Here is a 24,485-nt window from a genome sequence, read left to right as displayed (position 1 = left end):
AGCTCAGTCGCCACTTCTAGAAGTTGTAGCCAGTGTTTGTGCAGGAGGAACTGAAGGCCTACAGTTCCAATGATCTACAGCTGCTTACTTCAGGTCCTTAGTTGTTTTTCTGTTCATCTGAAGAGTTGGGGGCAGTGAGGTAAAATGGCGCCTCCGTGGTGCCAGCAGCCTCATGAAAGGAGGGTTTTTTTTCTGCTCTCTGATCGATCATCTACCCTTTTTTTACCTGCGACCTTGGACTTTATAGTGTAATTTTTCTAGTTATGATATGGTATTTTCTGGCTTTGGTAGAACACTGTTTTAAGGCCATGGAGATCGCCTGCCAGAAAGACGTGCTGCTTCCCTCGGTCGCCATCTTCCTGGAAGTCACCTGGAACTTTTATAGTGATCATATTGAATCTGTAGAGCAGTTTCGGTGGGAAAAATTACTATCTTGAAATGAAGTCTGACTTACGAACATGATATATCTTTCCATGTATCTAAGTCATCTTTGAAAAGTATATGGAAATACAGTTAACATTTTTTTTTTGTAGTACTGGGGTTCTTGGAAACCCTTCTACTTCCATGCTACACTCCCAGACCCATTTTTATACTTTTGTTAAAAATTTGGAAATAGGGTCTCTTAAGCCAGTGCTGCTGGCTTCGAACCTGCACAATCCTCCTGTCTCCGTCTCCCAAGCACGGGGATTACAAGCATGCGCCACCACACCCGGCTATGTTGAGCTTGTACCTTGCAACCTGATAATCTGATTAATTTGGCTCTATTTTTTATGTGTATGAAATCTCTAGTATTTACTGTATATATAATCATATCATCTGCAAGTAGAGATAGTCATATATTTTTCTTTCCCATCTACATTTTGTCTACTTGCTGTGGCTCGAGCCTCCAGTAAAGTGTTGAAGAAAATGATTGATAGCATATCTTTGACTTTTTTCCTGGTCTTTGGGGAAAGCATTTAGCCTTTCCCCATTGAAAATGTTAGCCATGGGTTTCTCACAGAAGCCCTTTAATGGATTGAAGAATTGCCTTCTATTCCTGGTTTGTTGGGTGTTTTTATCATAAAAGGGTGTTAAAGTTTGTTACATGTCTTTTTTTTATTGAGATAATTGTTTGTGCGCGCGCCTGCCCGCGCGCGCCTGCCCGCGCGCGCCTGCCCGCGCGCGCCTGCCCGCGCGCGCCTGCCCGCGCGCGCCTGCCCGCGCGTGCGTGTGTGTGTGTGTGTGTGTGTGTGTGTGTGTGTATTTACTCCTATGATATAGTGATTGATTTGGGGTTGGTAAGGCCAACCTTGACTTTTTAAAATAAATCCTACTTGACCATAGTGTATAACCTTTTTTTATATGCTGCTTATATATAACTCATATATAACTTTATATGAGTTCCATTTGTTAGTATTTTGGTGAAGATTTTTTGGGTCAATATTATTAGTAAGAATTACTAATAATTTGGTCTATAGTTTTTCTTTCCTGGTTTTATTATTGTAATGCTTTTCTTATAGAATGAGTTGGGGGGGGTTTATAGGTTGGCTTTCCTTATTTTATTTTTTGATTTTATAGGTTTTTATATATTAAAAATCTTATTTTTGTGTTGCCTTGAGTCCCTGAAGAATCTAGAAGGAAGTGGGCTAGTTCTATATAAATTCATTAGCTCCCCTTTAGAACTGAATGGAAGCAAATGTCTGATGCCTGATAAATTTGAGGTCTCTGGCAGGAGGGTTACCTTAGTGTGTCAAGGTCAGCAAGTTAGATTTTTAAAAGCCAATAGGGGAGATGGCTACTTGAGGTCAGCCTTCCTTTTTATTTGTATTTTTATTTACTTTTTTTTTTTTTTTTTTTTGGTGGTACTGGGGATGGAACCCAGGGACTTTCTACCTCCGAGCTACACTCCCAGACCTATTTTATATTTTATTTGGAAACAGAGTCTTACTAAGTTGCTGAGAGCTCACTAAGCTACTGAGGCTGGCTTCGAACCTATGCAATCCTCCTGTTTTAGCCTCCCAGGTACTGGGATTATAAGCGGTGCGCCACCATGCCCAGCTCAGCCTTCCTTTTTAAATAGGATGATGAGAAGTTGAGTAGCTGTGGTTGTGGGTCTTTAGACTCTAAGTGGAGTAAAGGTGGATAGAGTAGGGTTGGAAGTGACAGAGTTGTGGCAACTTGCTTCAACCAAGGCCTGGCCTCCACAGCTAAAAGAATTGCCAGCAGTCGCTGCATCGGCCCTGCTCTCCTTTATTCATCAAGCTGGTTGAGAATCCCTTATCGGAAATTCTTAGGATAAGAACTACTTTGGATTTTGAAGTATTTTCATTGACTTTTATCACTTGAACATCTCTAATACAAAAATCCAAAAGCTCCAAAGTTCAACGCATTTTGTTTGTTGATACAGTGCTTGGCATGCTTTGTATTTCGGAGCATTATGGGTTTGGGATTTTTGGATTAGGAATGGTCAGCCCGTATTCAACTTTCCTTTTTAAATTGGTTTACCTTGAGTTGCAACCAAACCATCTTTTCTGGCCACTTGAGAAAAAAATAAAGGCAGGACAGAGCCTTAAAATTCTGATTTAAAGTTGAACATCTGTGTTACCCCAGTGTTCTTGAAAGTCTAATGTCAGAGAACTGCCTAATTAAAGAGCCCTTAGTCATACCCTCAGTGGGTGTTGGACAGTATTTAATCCTTAGTCACATCTTCAGTAGGACAATATGGCAGTATGTTCATTTTATCCTACTATGCTGAAGAGTGTGCGGAACACCAGTTCTCTATTTTAATAAGAGGAGTTTTGCACACACCTCTAACAAGGCTACATTCACCATACTTTTCAATGATAAAAATGTAGGGTTAAGTCATTTTTGTCTTGTCTGTCCCCACTCCATTTGTTGTCATGAAAATTTTGTCTTATATTGTTCAACTCTTATGATTTGTTATGTTGTTCTATTTAAAGAAATGACTTAGCTGGCTGTGGTGGTGCATACCTGTAATCCCAGTACTTGGGAGGCTGAGCCAGGAGGATTGCAAGTTTGAAGTCAGCCACCAGCCTCAGCAACTTCCTGAGGCTCTCATCAACTTACTGAAACCCTGTTTCCAAATTAAAAAAAAAAGAAAAAGAAAAAGGACTGGATGTGTAGTTTGGAAGTAGAATGCCCCTGGGTTCAATCCTTAGTACCAAAAAGAAAAAGAAAAAAAGAGAGATGACTTTTTTTAAGCTATTTTGGGAATTGATCCCAGGGGCCTCACACATCCTATGCAAATATTGTACCACTAAGCTACAGCCTCATGAAGAGAGGTGACTTTTGTGCTGTGGCTGTGGTTTAATGGTAGGGTACTTGCTTAGCATTGATGAAGCCCTGAATTTGATCCCCAGGTACCACGGGGTGGGGAGCCTTTCTTACCAAGACAATGAGAAATTATGTCATTTCTGAAATGAAAACGATACCCAGAGAACAAGTAGTCTTTTGTCCGATGACTTCTGGCCTTTGCTGTTTGTGTCGAGAGCTTCTTGCTGTGAATATGCTGTTTTTGCTGATGCAGTTGACCCCAAGTGTATGTTTGCAAAGAGTGTCCTAGCCTCAGCCGCCAGGGTCTACTGCTGTTTGTGACTAGCTAGCTAGCAGTCTGCAGCTGTGTACAGTGCCAGCAGCTGGCCTTAGAAGCTTCTTATAGACTTAATTCAATAGACATTTATCCAGAGCCTTTTTAGTTTGAGGCAGTTTGTAGGTATTTTAGGGAATCCAAAGGCAACTAAGACAAACCCCCTCTCACCAAGAGCGTGACTGCCTGGGGTAGGGTGAGAGTGCTAGAAACATAAATAACTTAATATAGGAGGGACTCTGATAAGTGCTTCAGTGAAGATCAAAAGCAGAACATACACTCAGAACTGCCGAGGGGCTCGGGGTAGATCTAGCCGTTGTTCAGGGATTATAGGTCACTTTTATACTGTGCACTTGAATAATTGAGTTGACTTTAAACTGTCTGCCCTCTCCCCTGTTTGTTTCTCAGTTGCTGGTATAAAATGGGATGCAGTAGTCTCTACTCCTTGGAAGTGTTTATCTTTGAAGCAGAATTTAAAATGCTAAGAATCAGTGGTTAGATCTTCTCCTGAGGCAAAAGAAAGGAGGGAGCAAGAGCTTTTTAGGTTGTGTGGGAAATCTGTTGCACTGATAAAAGTGGGAAAGTGGGAAGCAAAGGAGGCAGGGAGAGGACTCGGAGAGGGGCTCTTGACTCTCTGACTCCTTCTTCTCGTCCCCCAAACACCTCCCACCCAGTCCCGCAGCACCGTTAGCGACTCCATTCTGCGAGTTCTTTTTCAGGTGGCCTCTGCAGTCAGACAATTGCTATTTTTGGTGCCTCAATTCTACTTCTTAGTCATTAACTGCTCAAAAGCTTCCACCTACTAAGTAAAGGCTAAGCCATCTCATCCCGGCTCTCCCAGCCTGGCATCATTCTTTCCCCTGTGGCTCTTCACACACCAATATGGCTGATGCTTATTGGGTTGTCAGGTATACCCGCTCCCATCCAACATGACCTGTGTCTTTGTACAGATGTTCCCTCCAACCCCCGAATGTCTGGGCACCTTTGTGACATCAAATCCTGCTGATATTTGCTTAATGGTATACCATCTTGTTCTCTTGTGTATTTTAATTGTGTGTAGGGCTAATGGCTAATGCCTTTTATTAGGTCATAAAAACTTCGAAAGTCTGGTGCTACTCTTCTTTTTTTTTTTTTTTTTTTTTTGGGTCTCCTCTTTTGAAACTAGGGCCTTTTTTTAGAGCAAGCACTCAGTAATTAGTTATTACAGAAAAAATGCTATTCATAATATTACTTTCATCCTAGTCTGTTTACTTGTAGACCCTTAAGAAGGGTCAGCAGAGGTACAAATGGTTAGGTAAGTTTCTTATTCTGTCTGATCCAGGGCCAGCAAGTATTTATAAAAAGGCAAAAAGGCTTAAAAATGATAAATTATTTTTGATAGCCTACCTATCAAGAGTATAAAATAATTAACTTTTATGATGATATTATCAAGCAGATATGCCTCCCATTATTTAAAAAACATCAATATTTGACCACATAAATCTCATTTGTATATTTATGGTTAACTCATGCAAATTGCAAATTAAATTATCACCACAAAAAAGGTTTTTGAAGGTTTAGACATCTGATGGCATTCATGTAATCTATGTGTTATCATATAAGTAAGATCTATGGGATGGAGGGGCCAGGAGAGAGCTTAATGGAAAAATGGGAAAATCAAGTAGCCTTGTTTTGTTTTGACTTCATTTTTGGGTTCTTTTTTATTGCTACCATTATGTCGCTACCAGACATAATGTATAAAAAAAATCTATTGGTCCAACTGAGAGACAAGGTTGGATATCTAGTAATGTCTGTATACTTAAAGAAATGGTACTTGCAAAATATCTTTTGGTGTCTATGTGGCATGCCCATTTGTCTGTTAGTACAGACACAACTCCCTGGAAACCCTTCTACCTCCGGGCTACACTTCCAGACATATATATATATATATATATATATATATATATATATATATATATAATATATATAAATTATATAAACTATATAATTTATATAATTAATATAATTTATATAATTATATATTATATATATATATATTTTTTTTTTTTTTGAAACAGGGTCTTCTAAGCTCATGCGGCTGGCTACGAACCTGCGTGATCCTCCTGTCTCTGCCTCCCAAGTGCAGGGATTACAAGCGTGTGCCACCACTCCTGGCTTTTGGGACATTTTTTTAAAGGTGGAATTTACAGATGCAGAACTTTTTTTTTTTTTTTTTTTTTTTTTTGCAGATTCACAGATACAGAACTCATGGAGACTAAGAACCAATTGTACATTTTTAATCAGCTATATATAAATATTTTGCATCAGAAATATAACAACAACATTAATTGAACATAAATAAATTTGACTAAGTGGATTTGCTGACCTAAAGGTTTCAAGTTAATCCCAGAGATGGCTCAAGTGGGGTGCACAAGTCTAGCAGGTCTGAGGTCCGGTTGGGCTGTGACCTCTCCTTCCCCAAGTGTCAGGATGCAGTGCGTTGGAGTTCCTGAATTGCACGGAGGTTCCACTGACCTTTGAGGCCCCTTGTATCTCTGCCCTTCCAGTGCTGCGTGAGCTTTTGATTAGCTTTTGATTCAAAGATTCTCGAGAAAATGTTGCTCTTACCCTTCCTCCAGCAGTTACCTTAGTATTTGGCTCATGCCAAGACAGCTTGCAGGGAGTAAATGGCACCTTACAGTACTTACTGCTATAGGGAGATTGTTGTTTTAAAAACTGCATGGAATTTCTCAGAACTTGCTACATAAGTGTAACAATTAATCTCGGTTTCATAATGCCTCTGTTGATTCCCTTCTCAAAAGCAAATGGAGTGTTTACTGCTTAGTGAACATTTCATCTTGGAGCTTGCTAGTATTTACAAAAGGGGGGTTAAAGAAAGTATAAACAGTTGATGAAGGAACCCAGATCTGCTGCCGCTCTGAAAACTAGCAACTCACTTTTACTTTTCCAGATAATCCCATGGGTTAGGAATTGTACAGTGTAATAATAAAGTGGAATTTCAATCCCCATTTTGGTTCATGGCTTATTGCCAGAGTTTAGTCATAATTATAGATAATAGAAAAACATATGCTGGATATGGGCAAATTATTTAATGAATAGCAGACTCATTATTGAATAAACCTATTTAAAACTGTGACCCTATATTTTAACAAAGTGAATAACAGTCTATCTTTGTAGTCATTTAAATCCTAGACACAGTTCTTGTCTCCATAAAAGTTTATAAAAGAAATTAAGGTAAAACTTAAGCCAGTATGACTTCATTTAATAATAGCATATGACTTCAAGCAGCTCTTACTCTTTGACTAGAAGTCTCATTATTCTTTAATAAAGCATAAGACAATCCAAATGTGCTTTGTCCCCTCGCCCCCAGCCTCCTGCCAGGGGTTCTTCTTAACTAGATTTTGCTGCATAATACTTTGAACTCTTAGGAAGAAAATAAAGTCTCTGCCATGGAAAATGTATTCTTATTTTATTGGTTTACGAAAGAGAATAGGGTAATAGAATTTCTTTCTCTTTAAAAACTCACCATTCCTTTCTGAGTTCTGATCCTTTCACAGGACTTGCCTTATTGGCTTTCTTGGAATTAGCAAGGGGCTACATCATCTTCCTCTTAGCGCCCTATTCCTTGATGCTTTCTCCAAGAATGATGCCAGATGCTTCTTGAATTCAGTTGTATTTGACTGAAAGCAAAATCTCAGTACTCGGTGGCATCTAAAAGACTTTTAAAATATACATAACACTTAATACTTCACTATGGCACTTCTTAGTAACTCTTAGTTACTAAAAGGGGACAGAAATTATTAGCAAGTAGCAATAGTTGTTATTACTAAATAGCAATAAAAATTAAATGTTCTTTAAAAAAAATCTAGATTATAAAAGTAGGCTGTGGTGTCACAGGTCTGTAATCCCAGTACTGTGGAGGCTGAGACAGGAAGATCACAGCTTCCTGGCCAGCCTCTGCTACTTAATGAGGTCCTCCGCCACTTAGTGAGACCCTGTTTCAAAATAAGGAGTAAAATAAGGCAAGGGTTGTAGCTCAGAGGTTGAATGACTCTGGGTTCAAGCCCCAGTACTGAGGGGAAAAAATCTAATGTATATTTGGCAAGAATAAGAGAAGTTTGTTATAGGGACTATAGCTTGTTGTTGTTTTGGTTTTTTTTTTTTTTGTTTGGTTGTTTTTTCAGTGCAGGGGATGGAACCCAGAGCCTGGTCCATGCTAGGCAAGCACTCTCCCACTGAGCTACATGCCAGGCTCTACTGCTTTTGTTTGTCAAGTAAGTGGTTAGATTGTGAATTCTTCAGCATAGCCATCAATTGAATATTTTGGCTTTTCTTTCGCTTTTTCATTTCCCATTATTGGCTCTTCCTTGCTCCCCTACATGGCTTTTTTTTATATAAATAAAGGCCCTAAGTTGAAATGAAGGTTCGGAATGACTTCTTTATTGCTCACATCTTTCCAGTTTTTTCCTATTAATATTTAATTCTTTTAAAATTCCAAAATGTAGAGGAATAATAGAATAGAAAAGTAAAACTTATAAAATAAGTGAAATACTATAAACTTATGTTCAAATTCCTAAGTAGATGACTTGGTAGCCAAGAGCCTTTTAATTTACAAGTATTTTTAAATTTTCTACCATACCGTGAAACTATAGGGAAACTAAATATGGAAACTAAACTGGTACTCAGAAAACAATGAGGGGTAGAATCCAGCTTTGTCATCAACTGGGTGGTAAGCGCTTCATCTTATGGGAGTGGGGTGGGGGTGGCAGGAGTTAGTGAGATACTCCTGCTGTCTTTAAGGATGGGCAGGGTTTGGGAGAGGGAACAGGGGAAGAAGAGGACGTGGTGTCTGTATTGTGCAGCGTGGGACCCTTCTCACCCAGCTACTGCAGCAAGCTCTAGCCTTTAACTTTCGTTGTTTTGAATTTCCAAATCCCAACTACCAACAGTTCTTTTCAGCTGTCTGTTCAAAAGTTATCTTAAATCCAACTGTTCCTCCCCTCCTCTGCCGTTACCTACCTAGCGTAGGCCACCTCTGTGCCTCCCCGGCACTACTGCAGACTCTTCGGAGCTACTCGTTTCTCAGCACAGCACCCAGAGAGGCCTTTTGGAAACCTAAAACAGATCATGTCATGTCTCTGTTCAACCAGAGACTGAGAGAGCATGTTAGCGCTGAGAGAGCACAAATTTACGGAGAGATAGAAGGACATTTTCCGTGGGTTGTTTTCCTGGTTGTTCCCACCTAATACTTGGACAGGAGAAACTAACAGCCTATGAGATGTGACTTCATCATATAACTAAGACACAGATACATAAAATGTGATCTATATACCAAGGGGGAATGATAGCTTTTATGATGAGCTTCTGGCAGGGCTCCATAGAGTTTACATCTTCACGAGGTCTTGAGGGATGCGCAGATTTTAAGTATGGCCCAGTGTACAGAGCAAATAATGTAAAGTTTTTGGACAGCAGAGAACTTAGCCCGACCAGAGGCATGGCCGAGCATCTCGGGATTTGTTCTTCTGAGAGTACCCAGCAGTTGGAGCAGGAGCCAGATGCACAAGTGGAGAGGAGAGCAGCAGATAGTGGGACGGTTGAGGTTAGGGCTGTTCTGAAGGACTTTTAGAAACTGGGTTGAGTTTAGGACTTGGATGACGGGAAGCTGTCTTGAAAACATGAAATCAAAATTGCCTTTTCAGTAGTCACTTCTAATGCCCACTAGAATGTAATCTCCTTTTTTATTCACCTGATAGCAGGATGGAGATATTCACAACTCTCAGTGCAATGCCAGGTTGCTGTGACTTTGAATGTTTTACATCCAGTTCCCAGGAGAAGGAAGCCTTAGGTTAGAAAGCTTGAGCCACAAAACTTGATAGAAACCCCCACTCCCACCCCCACCCCCACTCCAAATACCTGCAGGCTAAGATGGTGTTCAGTGTTTTGTTTGGTACTGAGGATTGAACCCAGGGGCATTTGACTTCTGACCTCCATCCCCAGTCTTACTTTTTTTTTTTTTTTTGAAAGGGGGGTCTCACTAAGTTGCCTGAGGTCTTGCTCAGTTAATGAGGCTGGCCTCAAACCAGTCATCTTGTCCCAGCCTCAAGTACTAGGATTACAGATGTTTACCATCACGCCCAGCTCAGTGTTCTTGATTGAGGAACAATTGTTTGATTATTGAAAGAACCTAACCCTCATGTTTCCTTTCTTAGAAGAGATGGGGAAAGGAATGTGCCACTTTAAGTGCTTTTTAAAATTCTCATTATAGGATTAATCACAATGAACGGTTGGAATTCCTAGGTGATGCTGTTGTGGAGTTCCTTACCAGGTAAGTAGGCTTTTTACAGTTCCCCAATAATTACATTTTATAGGTAACATACTTCTTACTTTACCTTCTTTGTAATTAGCCAAACAAGGCATTGGGACGCCATGTATTTTGTCTCTTCTCAGAGCTTAAAAGCCGTATGTCTGTGGCTCTTGCCCTGACAACCTGCGCTCACTGGGAATGTAATGAATGAGATTACAAGATGAAAGGCCGGGGTCTCTGTCCTGTCAAGCATATGTTAAAGTTACTTACAGTCACAGATCAGCTGGTCTTGGTCTAGATGCTTCGGAGATTATATTCAATTTGAAAAGAACGGAATGATATTTTAAAATGTCATTTCGTCTTCCAGGATTTGTCTTTGATCCCTTTCTCCCTGTTTCCCATCTCAGGGGAAGTAAAGCTCACAAGTAATTTTAATGACTGGATTTTGGCGTATATGTGTACCTCTGTGTGTCGGTAGATGTTTTCAGAAGCAGTTTAAGATCCTTAGTTTAAAGGTAGGGTTAGGAAAGTGCATTTTGTTTTTTCCATACTCAAATAATCTTTCTTAAAGGGGAGGCCACACCTGTTTCTCTTGGAACTGTCTTGAGCTATTTTTATTCTCTGTAGGTCATTTCTTTTCATAGGAGTGACATAAGGAGGAAAAGGGGCTACAGCCTAATTCTCTAAGACTAAATGTGCTTAGCCCCCTGATCAGCAGTGGATCTTTCAAAGCAGTGTACGCAGTTGTAGGCAAGGCCAGCCACACTGTCATCCAGGGTTGTTTCCCTGTGACCTTCTGCTCGGGCCCTGTACTTTCTCATCAGCTCCTTTAGGATCTTCTCTACTGCAGAGCCAGCCAAGTGTACACTCTCAGTTCTTCCCCTGCTCAGGGCTTCCCAAGACTCTCTCAGGGGCCACCTGTAACCCACCGAGGGAGGTGTTTGTTTCGAGTCTCAGTAACTTTTGTTGTTGTTGTTGTTTGTTTGTTTTCTGGCCTCCCCAGCCTCACGTATACTAAACTAATGTTCTACCTCTGAACCACATCCCCAGCCCCCAATATCGGAGTTTCCGATGTTTTCTCTTAGTAGACATAAATAGTGTGACAGATTGTTGAGGTCTTTGTTGTCGTTAGATTTCAGAGACATCTTTTAATAGAAACGAATGGCGCTGTTTGGGTTTTAGCACCTTCAGGCTTACCATTTAACATCCAAAGACTTTTAGTCAGACCCTTTAGTTTAGTTCCATTTGGTGGCATCTGTTGCACAGATACTGTGTGCCAGCCCCATTTCTGTGACCCAAAGCCACAGACAGAATTTAGTGATGCATATTTATTTACGTGTTTCTTTTTTGCAGTGTCCATTTATACTACTTGTTTCCCAGTCTGGAAGAAGGAGGCTTAGCCACTTATCGGACTGCCATTGTGCAGAATCAGCACCTCGCCATGCTAGCAAAGGTATAGCAAATATCTGAAGCATTTGTTGTCAAAGTCTTCTGTAGTTTATGCATAATTCTGCATTTTTGAATGAGTAACTCTTTGGAGTACATTAAGGATGTGATATTTTACTGACTGGGAAGTATATTTTGTTTGGGTTTTAAGGATTCAACTTTATTTGTTCTGTTACCTTTGTGAATTTCTCCAGCAGCTAATGAACTCCTCAGTGAGGTAACTTGAAAACGGACTAGGAAAAAATTGACAGATGTACACGAGCAGGTTAAACATTTGGGGAGAAGGAACATGGGAACAAAAGAAAGAAAGAAAGATTTTGTGTTTTTCCTTTGTGTAATATTTCTGTAGTACATTTGTTATTAATTTATGTTAACAAGCAGAATTATAGCTTTGAACAGAATACTTCAGACAATTTATATCCACAAGGGGTACTTTATAGATCTTTGAGAATCCCCAAATCACAAATCCCATTAATTAATATTTAGGGTTTAGGCTGTCCAGCTTGCCTCATTGACTTGGCTGAGTGACTAAGAGAGCCTCTTTTTAATTTATATTCCTGCTAGGGATTTAACTTACATGGCCTGATTTGCTGTTTCCCTCTTGTGGTGTCTTCTAGTAAATCATAACAGATAAGAAAATGGGCACTTTTCACTGACCCATCAGGGTTCTAGTCCACACCCCTCGCTTACAGACAGGGTGGGCCACGGACCAGTTGGTCTCTCCAAACTTCCACTTCCTTGTCTATAAAGTGCAAATGGCATCAGTCTCTACCATAAAGGCTGGTTATGAGAATTAAATGAAATGAGTTTTCATAATTCCATTTATAAAGTGTTTGGCATGATGGTTGTTGTAGTAATCACACAACGATGTTAATGAGTTTGAAAGAGCTAGTTATTTCTATTGCTGCTCTCACTCTTCTTATGGCAAATCCTGACGTTTTTATGGATCCGTGGGTTTCAACAATGGTTGACAACTGTGGCTCTTACATCCCCAAACACCCGGGATCCACTGGCAGTAGGGAGGAGTTTTACAAAGTGTAGGGGATTGCCGTAGTGTGGGAAGAGAAGCTATTACATAACACACTGGGTTCAGTGCAGGGCCATGAGTAGTGACGTGGTCACTGGTTCCTCTTTTCAGGAATTTCTGTGTGGTCTTCCTGTACCAAGGCGCAGTCTCAGTCCCATAGCACTAGGCTCGGACCCATTTTCTCTCTAGACTAGTGCTCCTTAACCTTTCGGAGGGGAATTAGAGAAGTGCTGACCTCTTTGAGAATCTAATAAAAAAGCTGGAGATCAGCTCTCTAGATGAGTGAACATTTTAACACAAATGGTAGGACACTACTTTTTCTGTGTGTGTGTTTGTGTGTGTAGGGGGACTGTCCAAGACCTCATGCATACTGAGCACATACTGTACCACTGAGCTATATCCCCGCCCTTACTCTTTCCATTATAAAGCTTCTTTTTAAAATGCCTGCATGGAAAAATAAGAATAATAGAGTAGGGACTGAGAAGTTGGAAATTTGCAACACTCCAGAATAGCTGTTTATAAGGTAAAATGTGGTTTGCAGTCTCCTCTCAAGGAGGGCTCCAGAGATAACAATTGGATTTTCCCAGTAAAGTTGTGAAACAGATGAAATTTGCATATCCTAGTATAAACTCCTGCACTTTGGGATCAATTTTTTTTTAAGGTGTTTTCTGCTGTTACATTTGTGGTAGTCAAAACTCTCATTTGAGTATGTTTCATGCTCCAGATCTCTAGCAACACAAGATACTGATAGCATATATGTCTGTTTTTATTGTCTTGTCCTTTTCCAGTATAAATGTATTTCACATACATACCAAGACACACAAAACCTGAGAACGGACGAGACTCATGTTTCTTAGGTTGTTCATTGACTTGTAACTTGTTCCATATTATGTGGCATGTTATTGCTTAGTAAGTATTTATTGAATTGGATTACGTGGTTAATGAAACAGATTTATTGCATGTTTATGCAATGTTTGTACCATTCTTTATGAAAAGCGTTATACTTTCAATTTCAAGAGTTTTATAAAAATCACTCATTCACTTTATGTCTAGTTCTAAAAGGACTTAAGTTTAATTGTGTTAGGATAAGAAATAGCTACAGAAATCAAATTTAAAAAGGGAAATTTGGGTTAGCTAGTAAAATAAAGCCAACTTTATTTACGATGTAGTCGTAAGTTCTACACCTAGTTTTGGGCCACAAATTTGCCTTTAAACTTTTCAGAGGTCAGATCAAAAAAAGAAATTGGATTCACTCCAAAGAATATTCTTAGAACCCTTAAGAGAAACTCATTTCACTGCTTGGAAGGGGTTACCCTGTGTGAACTTGGATTTGGAGACATCAGATCTGATCAGCTCTGGACCCTAGTTGAACTTTTGGAGTTTGGGAAAGAGTCGAGTTATTCCAGACTGAACCATATGTAAAGAATTCCTTTAAAAATGGTGTACTACTCTCTCTTAATACACTGATGTAAGAGCAATGGATTTGTACCTATCAGTACTCTCATGGGTATAATGCTGAGTAATTATAGTTAGGACTTTGGCAAACACTCTTTTTGTCATTTTGAATTTTGTAGAAACTTGAACTGGATCGATTCATGCTGTATGCTCATGGGCCTGACCTGTGTAGAGAATCAGATCTCCGGCATGCCATGGCTAATTGTTTTGAAGCCTTGATAGGTAACTTCCCTTTAAGTCTTTTTTTGCATGTGTAAGCTGTCTGGAGAGCACATAAAATTTGTTGTGGAAACATGGTTCAGAATTACTTGGTCCCAAAGCAGGTGAGATCCCTAGTCTATCCATTACCTTGTTTTGTGGTTATTTTGTGTCCTGGAAAGCTTCAATCATACTGTTTTTTGCATTCTTGGTTCCTGAATTGGTATCTGATGTCATATAGATGCTTAATATTTCCTGAATTAAAGCGAAATTAATCAATATGGAGATGGATTACTTTTCAGATTTGATTCAGGATCCCCCTAACAAACAAACTAGGTTGCTAGAGAGGCCCCAGTATTGTTTTTTTTTTCTTTACCACATTTTAAACTATTTGCAAGATTATTTTTTCCCTAAAATTTTTATTTTTAAATACACAAATTTACAAAAGAACTGAAGAAATAGGGCAGTGAGTACTTTTATTCCATTACCTAGAATCATCAGTTGCTAATACTTTGTCCCTTCTGTACAAATGTCCACACAGTTTCCTGCACCATCTACAAATAAACTGTATATACCATGATACCATATTCTAGTTCTGCATACATTTTCTAAAAGAATGTTTTATTATATAACCATAATACCCTTATTATGGTATATTAATATTATCATTAATTCAATAAGATCATGTAATATATAGTGCAATTAAAATTTCTCCAGTTGTCTCAAAACTAAATTCATGTTTCAATATTGCATTTAGTTAATACTCCTTTTTAGTATTCATGATTATGGAAAAAAATTCCCTGATCTCAGGTTTTTTTTTTTTGTTTTTTTTTTTGGTGGTACTGGGGTTCCTGAAGCCCTTCTACCTCTGGGCTACACTCCCAGACCTATTTTTTTATTTTTATTTGGAAACAGGGTCTCTTAAGCCAGCACAGCTGGCTTCGAACCTGCACGATCCTCCTGTCTCCGCCTCCCAAGCGCGGGGATTACAAGCGTGCACAACCATGCCTGGCTTGGTTTATTTTTTAGTGACATTGACTCTGTTTTAGAGGATAAGCAGGCTGTCTTGTGCATGTTGTACTTTCATTTTTCCGATTGTTCCTCATGATTAAATTCAAGTTAAACATTTTAAGTATGATACTGGACAGGTGATATTCTTATTGCATCCTATAGGAGTTGCAAAGTTTCAGGTTGCCTCTACCTTTGTTTATTTATTGACCCTCCCCATTTGCAAGATTTTTTTTTTATAAACATCTTGAAAACACCAGGTTTTTTTTAAAATTCAGGATCTTTATATTGCTTGTCTATAACCAGAATAGTTAGCTATTGGTACATGAAAGTTATGAAGAGTTAATTAGCTGGTGGTTACAAGTATGTTTTACAATGAAATGTAGTAGATTGACAATTTCTGAGTTTTTTAAACGTAAATGATAAAGTACATTTATACTTTCAAAGGCCTTTGTACTTCCTTATCATTTTTTCTTTTTTCCTTTGAAAATGACTATAAAAGCTTCCCATTATAGTTTCATTCTGATGATAGTAGCAAGAGAATGTTTAATAATTACCCACAGTCTTTCATGGCTATGTCTATTTTTCACAAATAAGTTTATTTTCAGAGAATTATCACATGAAATTACTGTGCTCTGTATATAGAATATTTTTGGCAGTGTTACCATTGGCTCCAGAGCCAGACAGACATGATTCAATTTCTTGTTCAATTATCAGATCTGTGTCTTTGGCATCTTTTTGACCTTTGGCTTCCCCATCTGAGAGATGGAGATAATGTCATTCACCTCATAGAATTGTGTGTGTGTGTGTGTGTGTGTGTGTGTGTGTGTGTGTGTGTTACTGGGAATTGAACCCAGAGGCATTATACCTCTGAGCTATACCCCCAGCCCTATTTTATTTTTTATTTTGAAACAAGATCTCACTAAGTTGCCAAGGGCCTTGCTAAGTTGCTGAGGATGTCTTCAAGTATGATCCTCCTGTCTCAGCCTCCCAGGTACTGAGATTATAGATATGTGCCACATGCTTGGCACCACAGAAAGTTCTTCAAAGAAACAAACCATCCAGTCCTAGCAATATCAATCCAGAATATAGTTTTACTTAATGAAGCCCTCTCCCAAATAATCTAACGTGAACCTAAATTCAATAAATCTTTTCTAACACTCACCTGAGGTACTCCATGAAGGTGAAGATTAGAGCGTGGCAGTGGGGCTGGGGGTGATGCTCATCGTTAGAGTGCTTGTCTGGCATGCACAAGGCCCCGAGTTTAATTTCTTCCACCACACATAGACACAAAATGTGGAAATGCTTTGCACAGAGCCTATGTCATAAGTGAATTCAAACCACAGCAGTGATGACTATTATAACCATTATTATTACTCTGACTGTTTATACATAATGAATGTACTTAGCTATCAAAAGCCCCAGTAACTGTTTTAACATCATGCATGGAAAAGTAACCTTTCTAAAGATAAATGGAAAATTTTGATTTGAAGAAAATATAACTATCCTACACCAAAATTATTTCATACCAAGTAAAAATGTTATAGTGCTTACTAGTTATTAATAATGCTAATTATTTCAAATTAAAGATAGAAGTTACCCTGATTTTTACTTGTAGAAGCCTTATTGAGCTAGACTCTGGTTTTGTCTGTAGGCTCTTTCTTGGATGCCTATATATATTTGGTTTGAAACATAAACGATAAATATAGAAAGTAGAATGAAACATTTTCTTTAGTGCAGTCAAGTGTTTGTTCATCATTCCCTTAGTAAAGTTTATACCCATACCCTTCATGATAGTTCATACTCGTCATCTGCGACTTACAGTATTAGATTTAAAGTTTAGTGACTTGAATTTTGTATTTCAGCCTAATTTATAACACAGAGCATAGCCCTTAGAGGAGGAAAAATGTTACCTTTAAAACAATTGCTGCTGAATGTGTTGAATTTTTTTTTCTGTGAGTGGTTTTTGGCTTGCCTTTTTGCTTTTTATAGAGATGTTTAATTTTCTCTGCATATTAATACAGCCTTCCTTTTGACATGCTCTTCCTTTTATCTAGGCGCTGTTTACTTGGAGGGAAGCCTGGAAGAAGCCAAACAGTTATTTGGACGCTTACTCTTTAATGATCCGGTATTTATCTTGAATCGTTTTCTTTTTCTCAGTTATATATCATTACAGAATATTTTATTTCACCTGCTTTTTGAATTTTAAAGAGACTATGGGAGAAGCAAAATATGCAAGTCTACCATAGGTGGTAGATATAAAGTACATCAAAAACAGCTTATTCAACCTCTGCACATGGGGAAGTTCTCTGGGCATTTAAATCAGACTTTTTTGTTTTGTTTTGCTTCACTCGAACCATCTTTGCTCATGACCACTTGTAAATTAAATATGAAGACAAATATAATAAGATTGGGGTCATATTAAAGTTTCTTTAAGTTAAATATGATTTTATAATCACTTGGTACCTGCCCTGTGCAGGCTTACTTGAAGCAATAGCCTTTGGCTTTTGCATTTATGATTTGTTTTTATGTAAATAATGTAGACTAGACAAATGTATATTTATTTTAGAAAGTCAGTTCATAGGGAGTTTCTGATAGCCCATGAATAAAGAATATGGAAATACTTTTTTTCTTCAAGAAAATTATAGTTTAAGGAAAAAAGATTCTAAAATAGTTTCTGTTGTTACAAAGTATTACGCCATTAATATTGCTAGAGATGCCTTTTTATTCTTGCATGTAAGCGAGCATACTAGATGCTTTTTATACCCAAACAGGTCAATTTAACATTTAAGAGGAGAGGCAACTCTGTATTCCAAATTGAAATGTCATCATAATTGAATGAAATAGCCCTGGTGGAGTAATAAAAAACACAGGACGCCAGTGTTTTAAGCCTTTATGAAACCTTCAACTTAAGTGGCTGTCAGATGTTATTACTGCATTACTTTGGGTAGTTAAAAAAAAAATCAATAGTTTTAAAAAATGTGATCAGGATAATGTTCATATCCAGCAATTTGATTTTTGTTTTCTTTTTTTTTCTGGAGCGATTGTGATGATTTTTTTTTTTTTGTATGTATAAATTTCTTTAGATGGGAAAATTATCTGCAGATGTTCTGTGTCCCCCATTTTGTCCTACACATATAACCAGCGTGCATCTTGATTTGTATGTGTGGCAGATGGCATGCATTTTAAGTCTCTTTCTCAACTCTTAAAATACTGTTGTTCTGGCCTTCATCTTTTGTTGGTAGTGTCAGCGCCTCTTGATACTTTCTTCTTCCGGTCTCACCTCTGTGTCGCCTATCCCCGAGCCCACCTGTTTCCTGCCCTCTTCACCCATCTGACCTGCACACATTCCTTTGCCCGTTTTCCTGAATCACATGCAGTTTTACATCGTATGTTCTTAATTTCATTTATTTTATGTTGAAATTCTTTTCTTTCTTAAAACTGCTTTTTTCCCACTTGTCTACTTAGTGAGATTATCTTATAGTTCAGTACCTAGTGCAGTGCCGGAATGCATAGCACTTAATAAGTATTTGTGAAAAGATTGAAACAAATGGATTTCTAAGTGAAAAAGTGTGATCTGAACATTATCTTACAAATGAAACTGTTGATATCATTTTAGTGTGTCTTGTGGAACGGAGCAGGGCTCAGTAATGTAGGGCTCCCCACTCCTACGTTTTCAAGTATGCAAACTTCGACCGTTCATCTCCTTTGACAGGTCCATATTGGTTTGCATCTCTAAGCCAGACTATGTGAGAAGCCTTAGTTAACTGTGTGCTTTTTTGTGCATAGTGGCATCATGCAGGCCATCAGCCAGGCAGCCAGGGGCAAACTTATAGGCCAGCGCAGTCAGATGGGTTGGCCTGTGCAGCTTGCATGGAGGAGGAGGGCTGCCTCCGTTGTGAGGCCTGGGGTGATGCTCTGTGACAGCGAGGGCCCGTGGTTAGTTGCTTTGTCAAAAGCTGGTTTAAGAGAAACGGATTAATTTGGGATTAGGTACTGTCAAGAGAGTTCAGTTTAGCAACTGAGTGTCCCCAGTAATTGTTATTCAGGGGGAAGAGCAAAGCAGGGAGAGAACAGCATTGACAGGAAGGCAGGAGCCACCGGAGTCCTTAGGACTTTCCACAAGACATGAGGGAAACCTTGTTTTCTGTAACTTTGCTGCTGGCTTCGTCTGTGTGTGTCCTTCAAGCCCTGTTAATAGCAGGGCTGTCTTTTCTCCCTCCTCTGTTTTCTGCGACCCTTCAGGTTTCATTTTGATTACCCCAGTGGCCTTCTTGGAAAGATGGAGAGGTATTCTGTAATTTTTTTCATCCCTCCCTCCCTCCCTTTTCTTTTTTCTTTCTTTCTTTTTTTTTTTTTTTTTTTTTTTTTTTTTTTTTTTTTTTTTATGCCTCTGTCCCCAGTATCTCTGACCTAGGCCTTTCTCTGGGGCTCTAGAAATTGAAAAAAATGTCTTTTCAAATTGCTTCTAGGCAGCCTCACATGGGTGTCCCACAGACACCTCATTTCAACATGTTTAGTATTGAACCCATCACCTTTAGCCCCCAAACATGTTTCTCTTTTATTTTTATCTTTTAAACCAGAACCCTCAGGATCTTTTCTGTCCCTAAGCTTTTTTCTCCTTGTATCCATTCCATTTTAAAATCCTATCACTCCAATCCCTAATGACTGGAATTGCTTCATCGCAGCCGTCCTTCTGCTTTCATCTCTGTCCCCCTCAGCTCTCTCCTGACTGTTTAACTGGCTGCTGTTCCATGCCGCTCCAGTCCATCTATCATCCTAAGTGTAATAGTCTTTCAAATGCATAGATTTGGCTGTGGCCCTTGTTGCATAACATATTTGATTACCACCTACCAAAGTCTGCGCTGCACCATGCGGCATTAGCAGTTTCCCTGGTCATCTCCCACCTGGTGTTTCAGTCTTCTTTCTGCTTCTTCTTCAAGCATTTTGACAGGAATTTCCCTTTGGGACCTATGCACTTGGAGAGACATTATTTAGGTGCCTGTATTGCCCTGCTTTTGGTTCTTGCTCTCCCTAATTTGCTCAATTCTTCATGTCCTTCAGGACTTTCTTGGAGATCTCTCTGACACCCTGGGTAGTGTTCATTGCTCTCATATGTGGTTTTGATGTCCACTTGTACCCATCTTCGCATAACAATCTAATACTTTACAACTAGACTCTCTTGGCCACATCTGTTTTCTTTTATCTGAGATTTAATCTGAGAAAGTGGCAGCTGTGGCATAGTTGAGAATGACCTTTTGCTATTTTTACTATCATATACTTACTTCCCCACCAGGCCCCTTTGAGGACTGGGATAGTGTCCTCTCCATCACAGTAACCTAATTATGTAATACTTGTCCAATAAAAATACATTGCACGAATGAATGACCCAATCAGTCATGAACATTTTCCCGAAGAGCAACCTGCAACCTGAAGATAGGGATGGACATGCCTGAGGCCCTTGAGCTGATACTGTCAGCACTTGGTCCCAGTCGAGCCCTTTCCTGGTGTATTTTCTCTGGCCCCAAGTTGCAGTAGAACCTCGCCTCAGCGTGCAGGCTAGATGAGAGGACATGAACACAGTTGAAACAGTTCTTTTATGAGGTATTATACTGTCGCACTAAGAGATTAGCAGTGGACATCAAAGGAGAAATCAGTATTTTTTGTGAAAAATACAAAAGAGCAAAGAGAAAAATGAATCAGTATCCCTGAGAATCTTTGGAGATTGAGGTTGGTGGGAAGGGAGAGTTGTTTACAGTTGTCGTTGACATTTTGTTATAAGTACTTTTTATGGGCCGGCGCTGGGTATAGTGCTTTGTGCTCAGTGCTCCTTGAGCCATCGGAGAACACTTTGAAGGAAGTAGTATAATCACCTTTGGCTTATACCTGAGGAAATGGAGGCTTAGAGAGGCTAAGTAAATTGCCAGCGCGGAACCAGAGTCAAACCTGCGCAGCAGGACTCAAGCCTGCAGGTCTCCCTAACCCCACAATCTAGGTTAAGATGAAAGGTAAAAAGTCACTATCTGGTCATGTTGCAGATCAGGTAGAACATGCCCATGAGACATTCAGTCTTATGGACGTGGGTGAGAAGTCAGTGCAACAGCAGAAGTGAGCTAATAATAATTAGAGAGAGTAAAGCCGGGCGTGGTGGCGCACGCTTGTAATCCCCGCATTTGGGAGGCTCAGACAGTAGGATCGCACAGGTTTAAAGCCAGCCTCAGCTACTTAGGCTCTCAGTGACTTAGTGAGACCCTGTTTCCAAATAAAATATAAAAAAATAGGTCTGGGAGTGTAGCCCAGAGGTAGGAAGCCTCTGGGTTCCACCCCCAGTTCCACCAAACAAACAAACAAACAAATAATTAATAATCAGAGAGTAAAGCTATAAGAGAGTGGGGGAGCTCTGCAGAGGAGACCAGGATGAATGGTCAAGCCAGGGGCAGGAGTTTGGTAAAGGTTCTCTTAGGGGTGGGAGGAGAGAGAAAACACTGAGAAGACACAGGGAAGTTTATTGTGAGACGGATGGGGGTGCCATTCGATGTAAATCACAGTGCAGGGGATTCAAGGGAAAGGTTTTTGATTAGGTTAAAGGAAATTCTTTCAAATGCCTTAACAAAACAAGATGATGAATGTAAAACCCTTTAAAAAAAAAGTTAGCAAAGAATCCTTAAGTGTATTTTGTTAAGGCGAAAATTGCATAAAACACTTTTTTTAAAATTTTCTTTTATCACCCTTTAAATCTGAATTTTTTCCTCTTCTTTTAAAAAAAAAATTTGACATTTTTTCAGAAAGCAAAAGGTAAGGAACTAGACGCTTTCCCTACTATGTGAAAGCTAGAGTGAAAGGGGTCATAGGAGGAACTCCAGGTGAAAAAGGAGATCCGATAGAGGAGCAAAGAAGGCAAGCTAACTGTGGGAAAGGGAGGGGGGAAGGAAACTCTTTATTTTTTTTATTTTTTATTTTTTATTAATTTATTTTTTAAATTGGTGCATTGTAGTCATATATCAATCACATTGGAGTACAAGACTTGAGAGGATATACAAGCACACATCATCCAATTAGCCCTCCTCCAGCCCCCATTGCATTCCCTCCCCCTCCCTCCATCCCACACTTCTTTGGTGATTTACTTTGATACATTTGTTTATGTACCTCCTGCGTTTTAAAGAGGCTCCGTCCTCCAGCATTACATACCCTCTGATTGGTCACATTAGTTGCTTCACTATAGGGCCCTTTCTATAGCTCAACCTCTTCCTGTTGCCCTTTTCCTCCTAGTTATTGCTGATTAAGAGAAGCATCTGATTTATATTTTCTGTGATATTTCTCTGTGCATGCTGCGTTGCAAGTACCGATCCCACTCTTGATGGTCCCAGTAGTAGCCTGGCTACTCAGTGGACTGATCCAGACCTCGCTGGCTCAAGCAGCGGCCTTGCCTCATGGGAGGCCCCAGTTCTGGTCTCGCTGGCCCCTGCACCGGTCTAACCCCTAAGCTGGCTTTGGTCCCGGCCTTGGAGGCCGCAGGAGTGAACTTGCCTCACGCCAGGCTCCGATGCTGGCCATTGGCCCCTGCACCGGTCTAACCCCTTGGCAGGATTCCAATCCCGGCCTCGGAGGCCCCAGTACCGGCCTAGCCTCACGGCAGGCTCCAATGCCGGCCTCGTTGGCCCCAGCACCAGCCTAACCCCTCGGCAGGTTCCGTTCCCGGGTTAGGAGGCCCCAGCACTGGCCATGTCTCACGGCAGGCTCCGATGCCGGCCTCGCTGGCCCCGGCACCGGCCTAACCCCTCGGCAGGCTCTTATCCTGGCCTCGAGGCCCCAGTACCGGCCTTGCCTCACGGCAGGCTCCAATGCTGGCCTCACTGGCCCCAGCACCGGCCTAACCCCTCAGCAGGCTCCGATCCCGGCCTCGGAGACCCAGCACTGGTCATGCCTCACGGCAGGCTCCGATCCCGGCCTCGCTGGACCCAGCACCGGCCTAACCCCTCGGCAGGCTCTTATCCTGGCCTCGGAGGCCCCAGTACCGGCCTTGCCTCACGGCAGGCTCCAATGCCGGCCTCGCTGGCCCCAGCATCGGTCTAACCCCTCTGCAGGTTCCAATCCCGGCCACGGAGGCCTCAGTAGTGGCCTTGCCTCACAGCAAGCTCCGATGTCGGCCACTGGCCCCGGTGCCCGCCTAACCCCTCAGCAGGTTCCGATCACTGTCTCTGTGGTTATTATTTCAAAGGTTCCAGGTGTAATGTATCAGATCTCTGCCTCCCCCGAGTATTGGCCACTGGCATTGCCACTGCCTCCACCGTTTCAAATCCTTCCCAGGCTCTTTTTCCACTCTGAATGTTGTCCAGTGTTCCTAAGCATGCGTGGTGGTAGTATTCGACATTTGGTGTAATTTCTCCAAAAAAATAAAGTTGGTAAGATCCGGTTTCTGCTTCTCCTGAATACAAGTCTCCACCACCATCGCGGAGAACTCTTTCAACACCGCATTTCTCCTTGGTCTCTGCTAAACTCTCTCCTTATATGTGATGTCTGAGATTCTTAACAATATAGAGAAATAGCAGTCCTCTTTCATGGCGAATTTTTCCATAAGTTCCAGTGCATTTAGATAAGTTTTGTCTGCATCTCCAGTGTCCTGGCATCCATAACGGCTTTCTTACCTCCTCTCCGATATTTTTCTTTATCTTTTTCTGTTCTGGGCCCGGTTTCTCCAGGGATCTGGCGTGCTACTTGCAGTTCGGCCCGGGGCCCAGAGTCCCGTGACCCCCGCCCAGAACCCAGCTTCTTACTGGGCCCAGTTTCTCCAGGGGTCTGGCGTGCTACGCGCAGTTCGGCCCGGGGCCCAGGGTCCCTCGACCCGGCCCCAGCTTTTTTTAGGAAACTCTTTAAAGTGCACGATGTACTTATTCATATGGTAGTCAACCACTCAGCCAAGCATGGGAGGGAGGGACTGGGAGGGAGAGGGGTGGGGACTGGGTGGGGGATGGCTGGGTGATGTGTGCATTTGTGTCTACACAAGTTTTTTTTTTTTTAACTCATTATGATGTATAAATACAATGCACCAATAAAAAAAAAAAATAACAACAACAAAAAAAGAAAGCTAACATCAAGGCCAGAAAGTAGCCGTTAGAGGCTGCTTAGAGTCTGAATCTGAAGGAAAAACAAATTCTGAGGAAGTTCTAATTATATCTACCCCTAGACTTAACAAATAAAATAATGCATTAAAGTTTTCCGCGATATTGGTTCAGTACTATATATCAAGTAAATGTGTGTGACCTACAGTTAAAAGTGTGTCTTCAAAGTCAGAGCTTATGAACTAGGTATGGGATATTTTCCACTCCATTTAAAAACGGTTCACGTGGTCATGAATTAGTGCCTAAAATAAAAGACATTTGAGATGAGTCTTATGTACAGAAGGCACAGCCAGTGCAGCTAAAGGATATGATTAAAACAACAGCTTAATCCAACACATTAGG

The 24,485-nt window shown here is 40.5% G+C and overlaps 1 protein-coding gene across 1 annotated transcript in view; it reads left to right on the top strand.

Moving 5' to 3' along the window:
* The window catches only part of DROSHA (drosha ribonuclease III), a gene marked incomplete at both ends in the record, with an annotated part of 135,869 nt that overhangs the window by 85,486 nt on the left and 25,898 nt on the right, over nucleotides 1–24,485 (top strand). Inside the window, 4 exons of the mRNA XM_080692383.1 lie at nucleotides 9,852–9,911; nucleotides 11,244–11,343; nucleotides 13,938–14,040; nucleotides 17,082–17,152. Coding sequence (XP_080548509.1) covers nucleotides 9,852–9,911; nucleotides 11,244–11,343; nucleotides 13,938–14,040; nucleotides 17,082–17,152 — 334 coding nt within the window. The remainder of the gene's footprint in view (nucleotides 1–9,851; nucleotides 9,912–11,243; nucleotides 11,344–13,937; nucleotides 14,041–17,081; nucleotides 17,153–24,485) is intronic.

The sequence above is a fragment of the Muscardinus avellanarius genome (assembly GCF_963383645.1).
Source record: "Muscardinus avellanarius genome assembly, chromosome: 1".
NCBI classification, from domain to species: domain Eukaryota; kingdom Metazoa; phylum Chordata; class Mammalia; order Rodentia; family Gliridae; genus Muscardinus; species Muscardinus avellanarius.
This window is presented reverse-complemented; position numbering and strand designations above follow the sequence as displayed.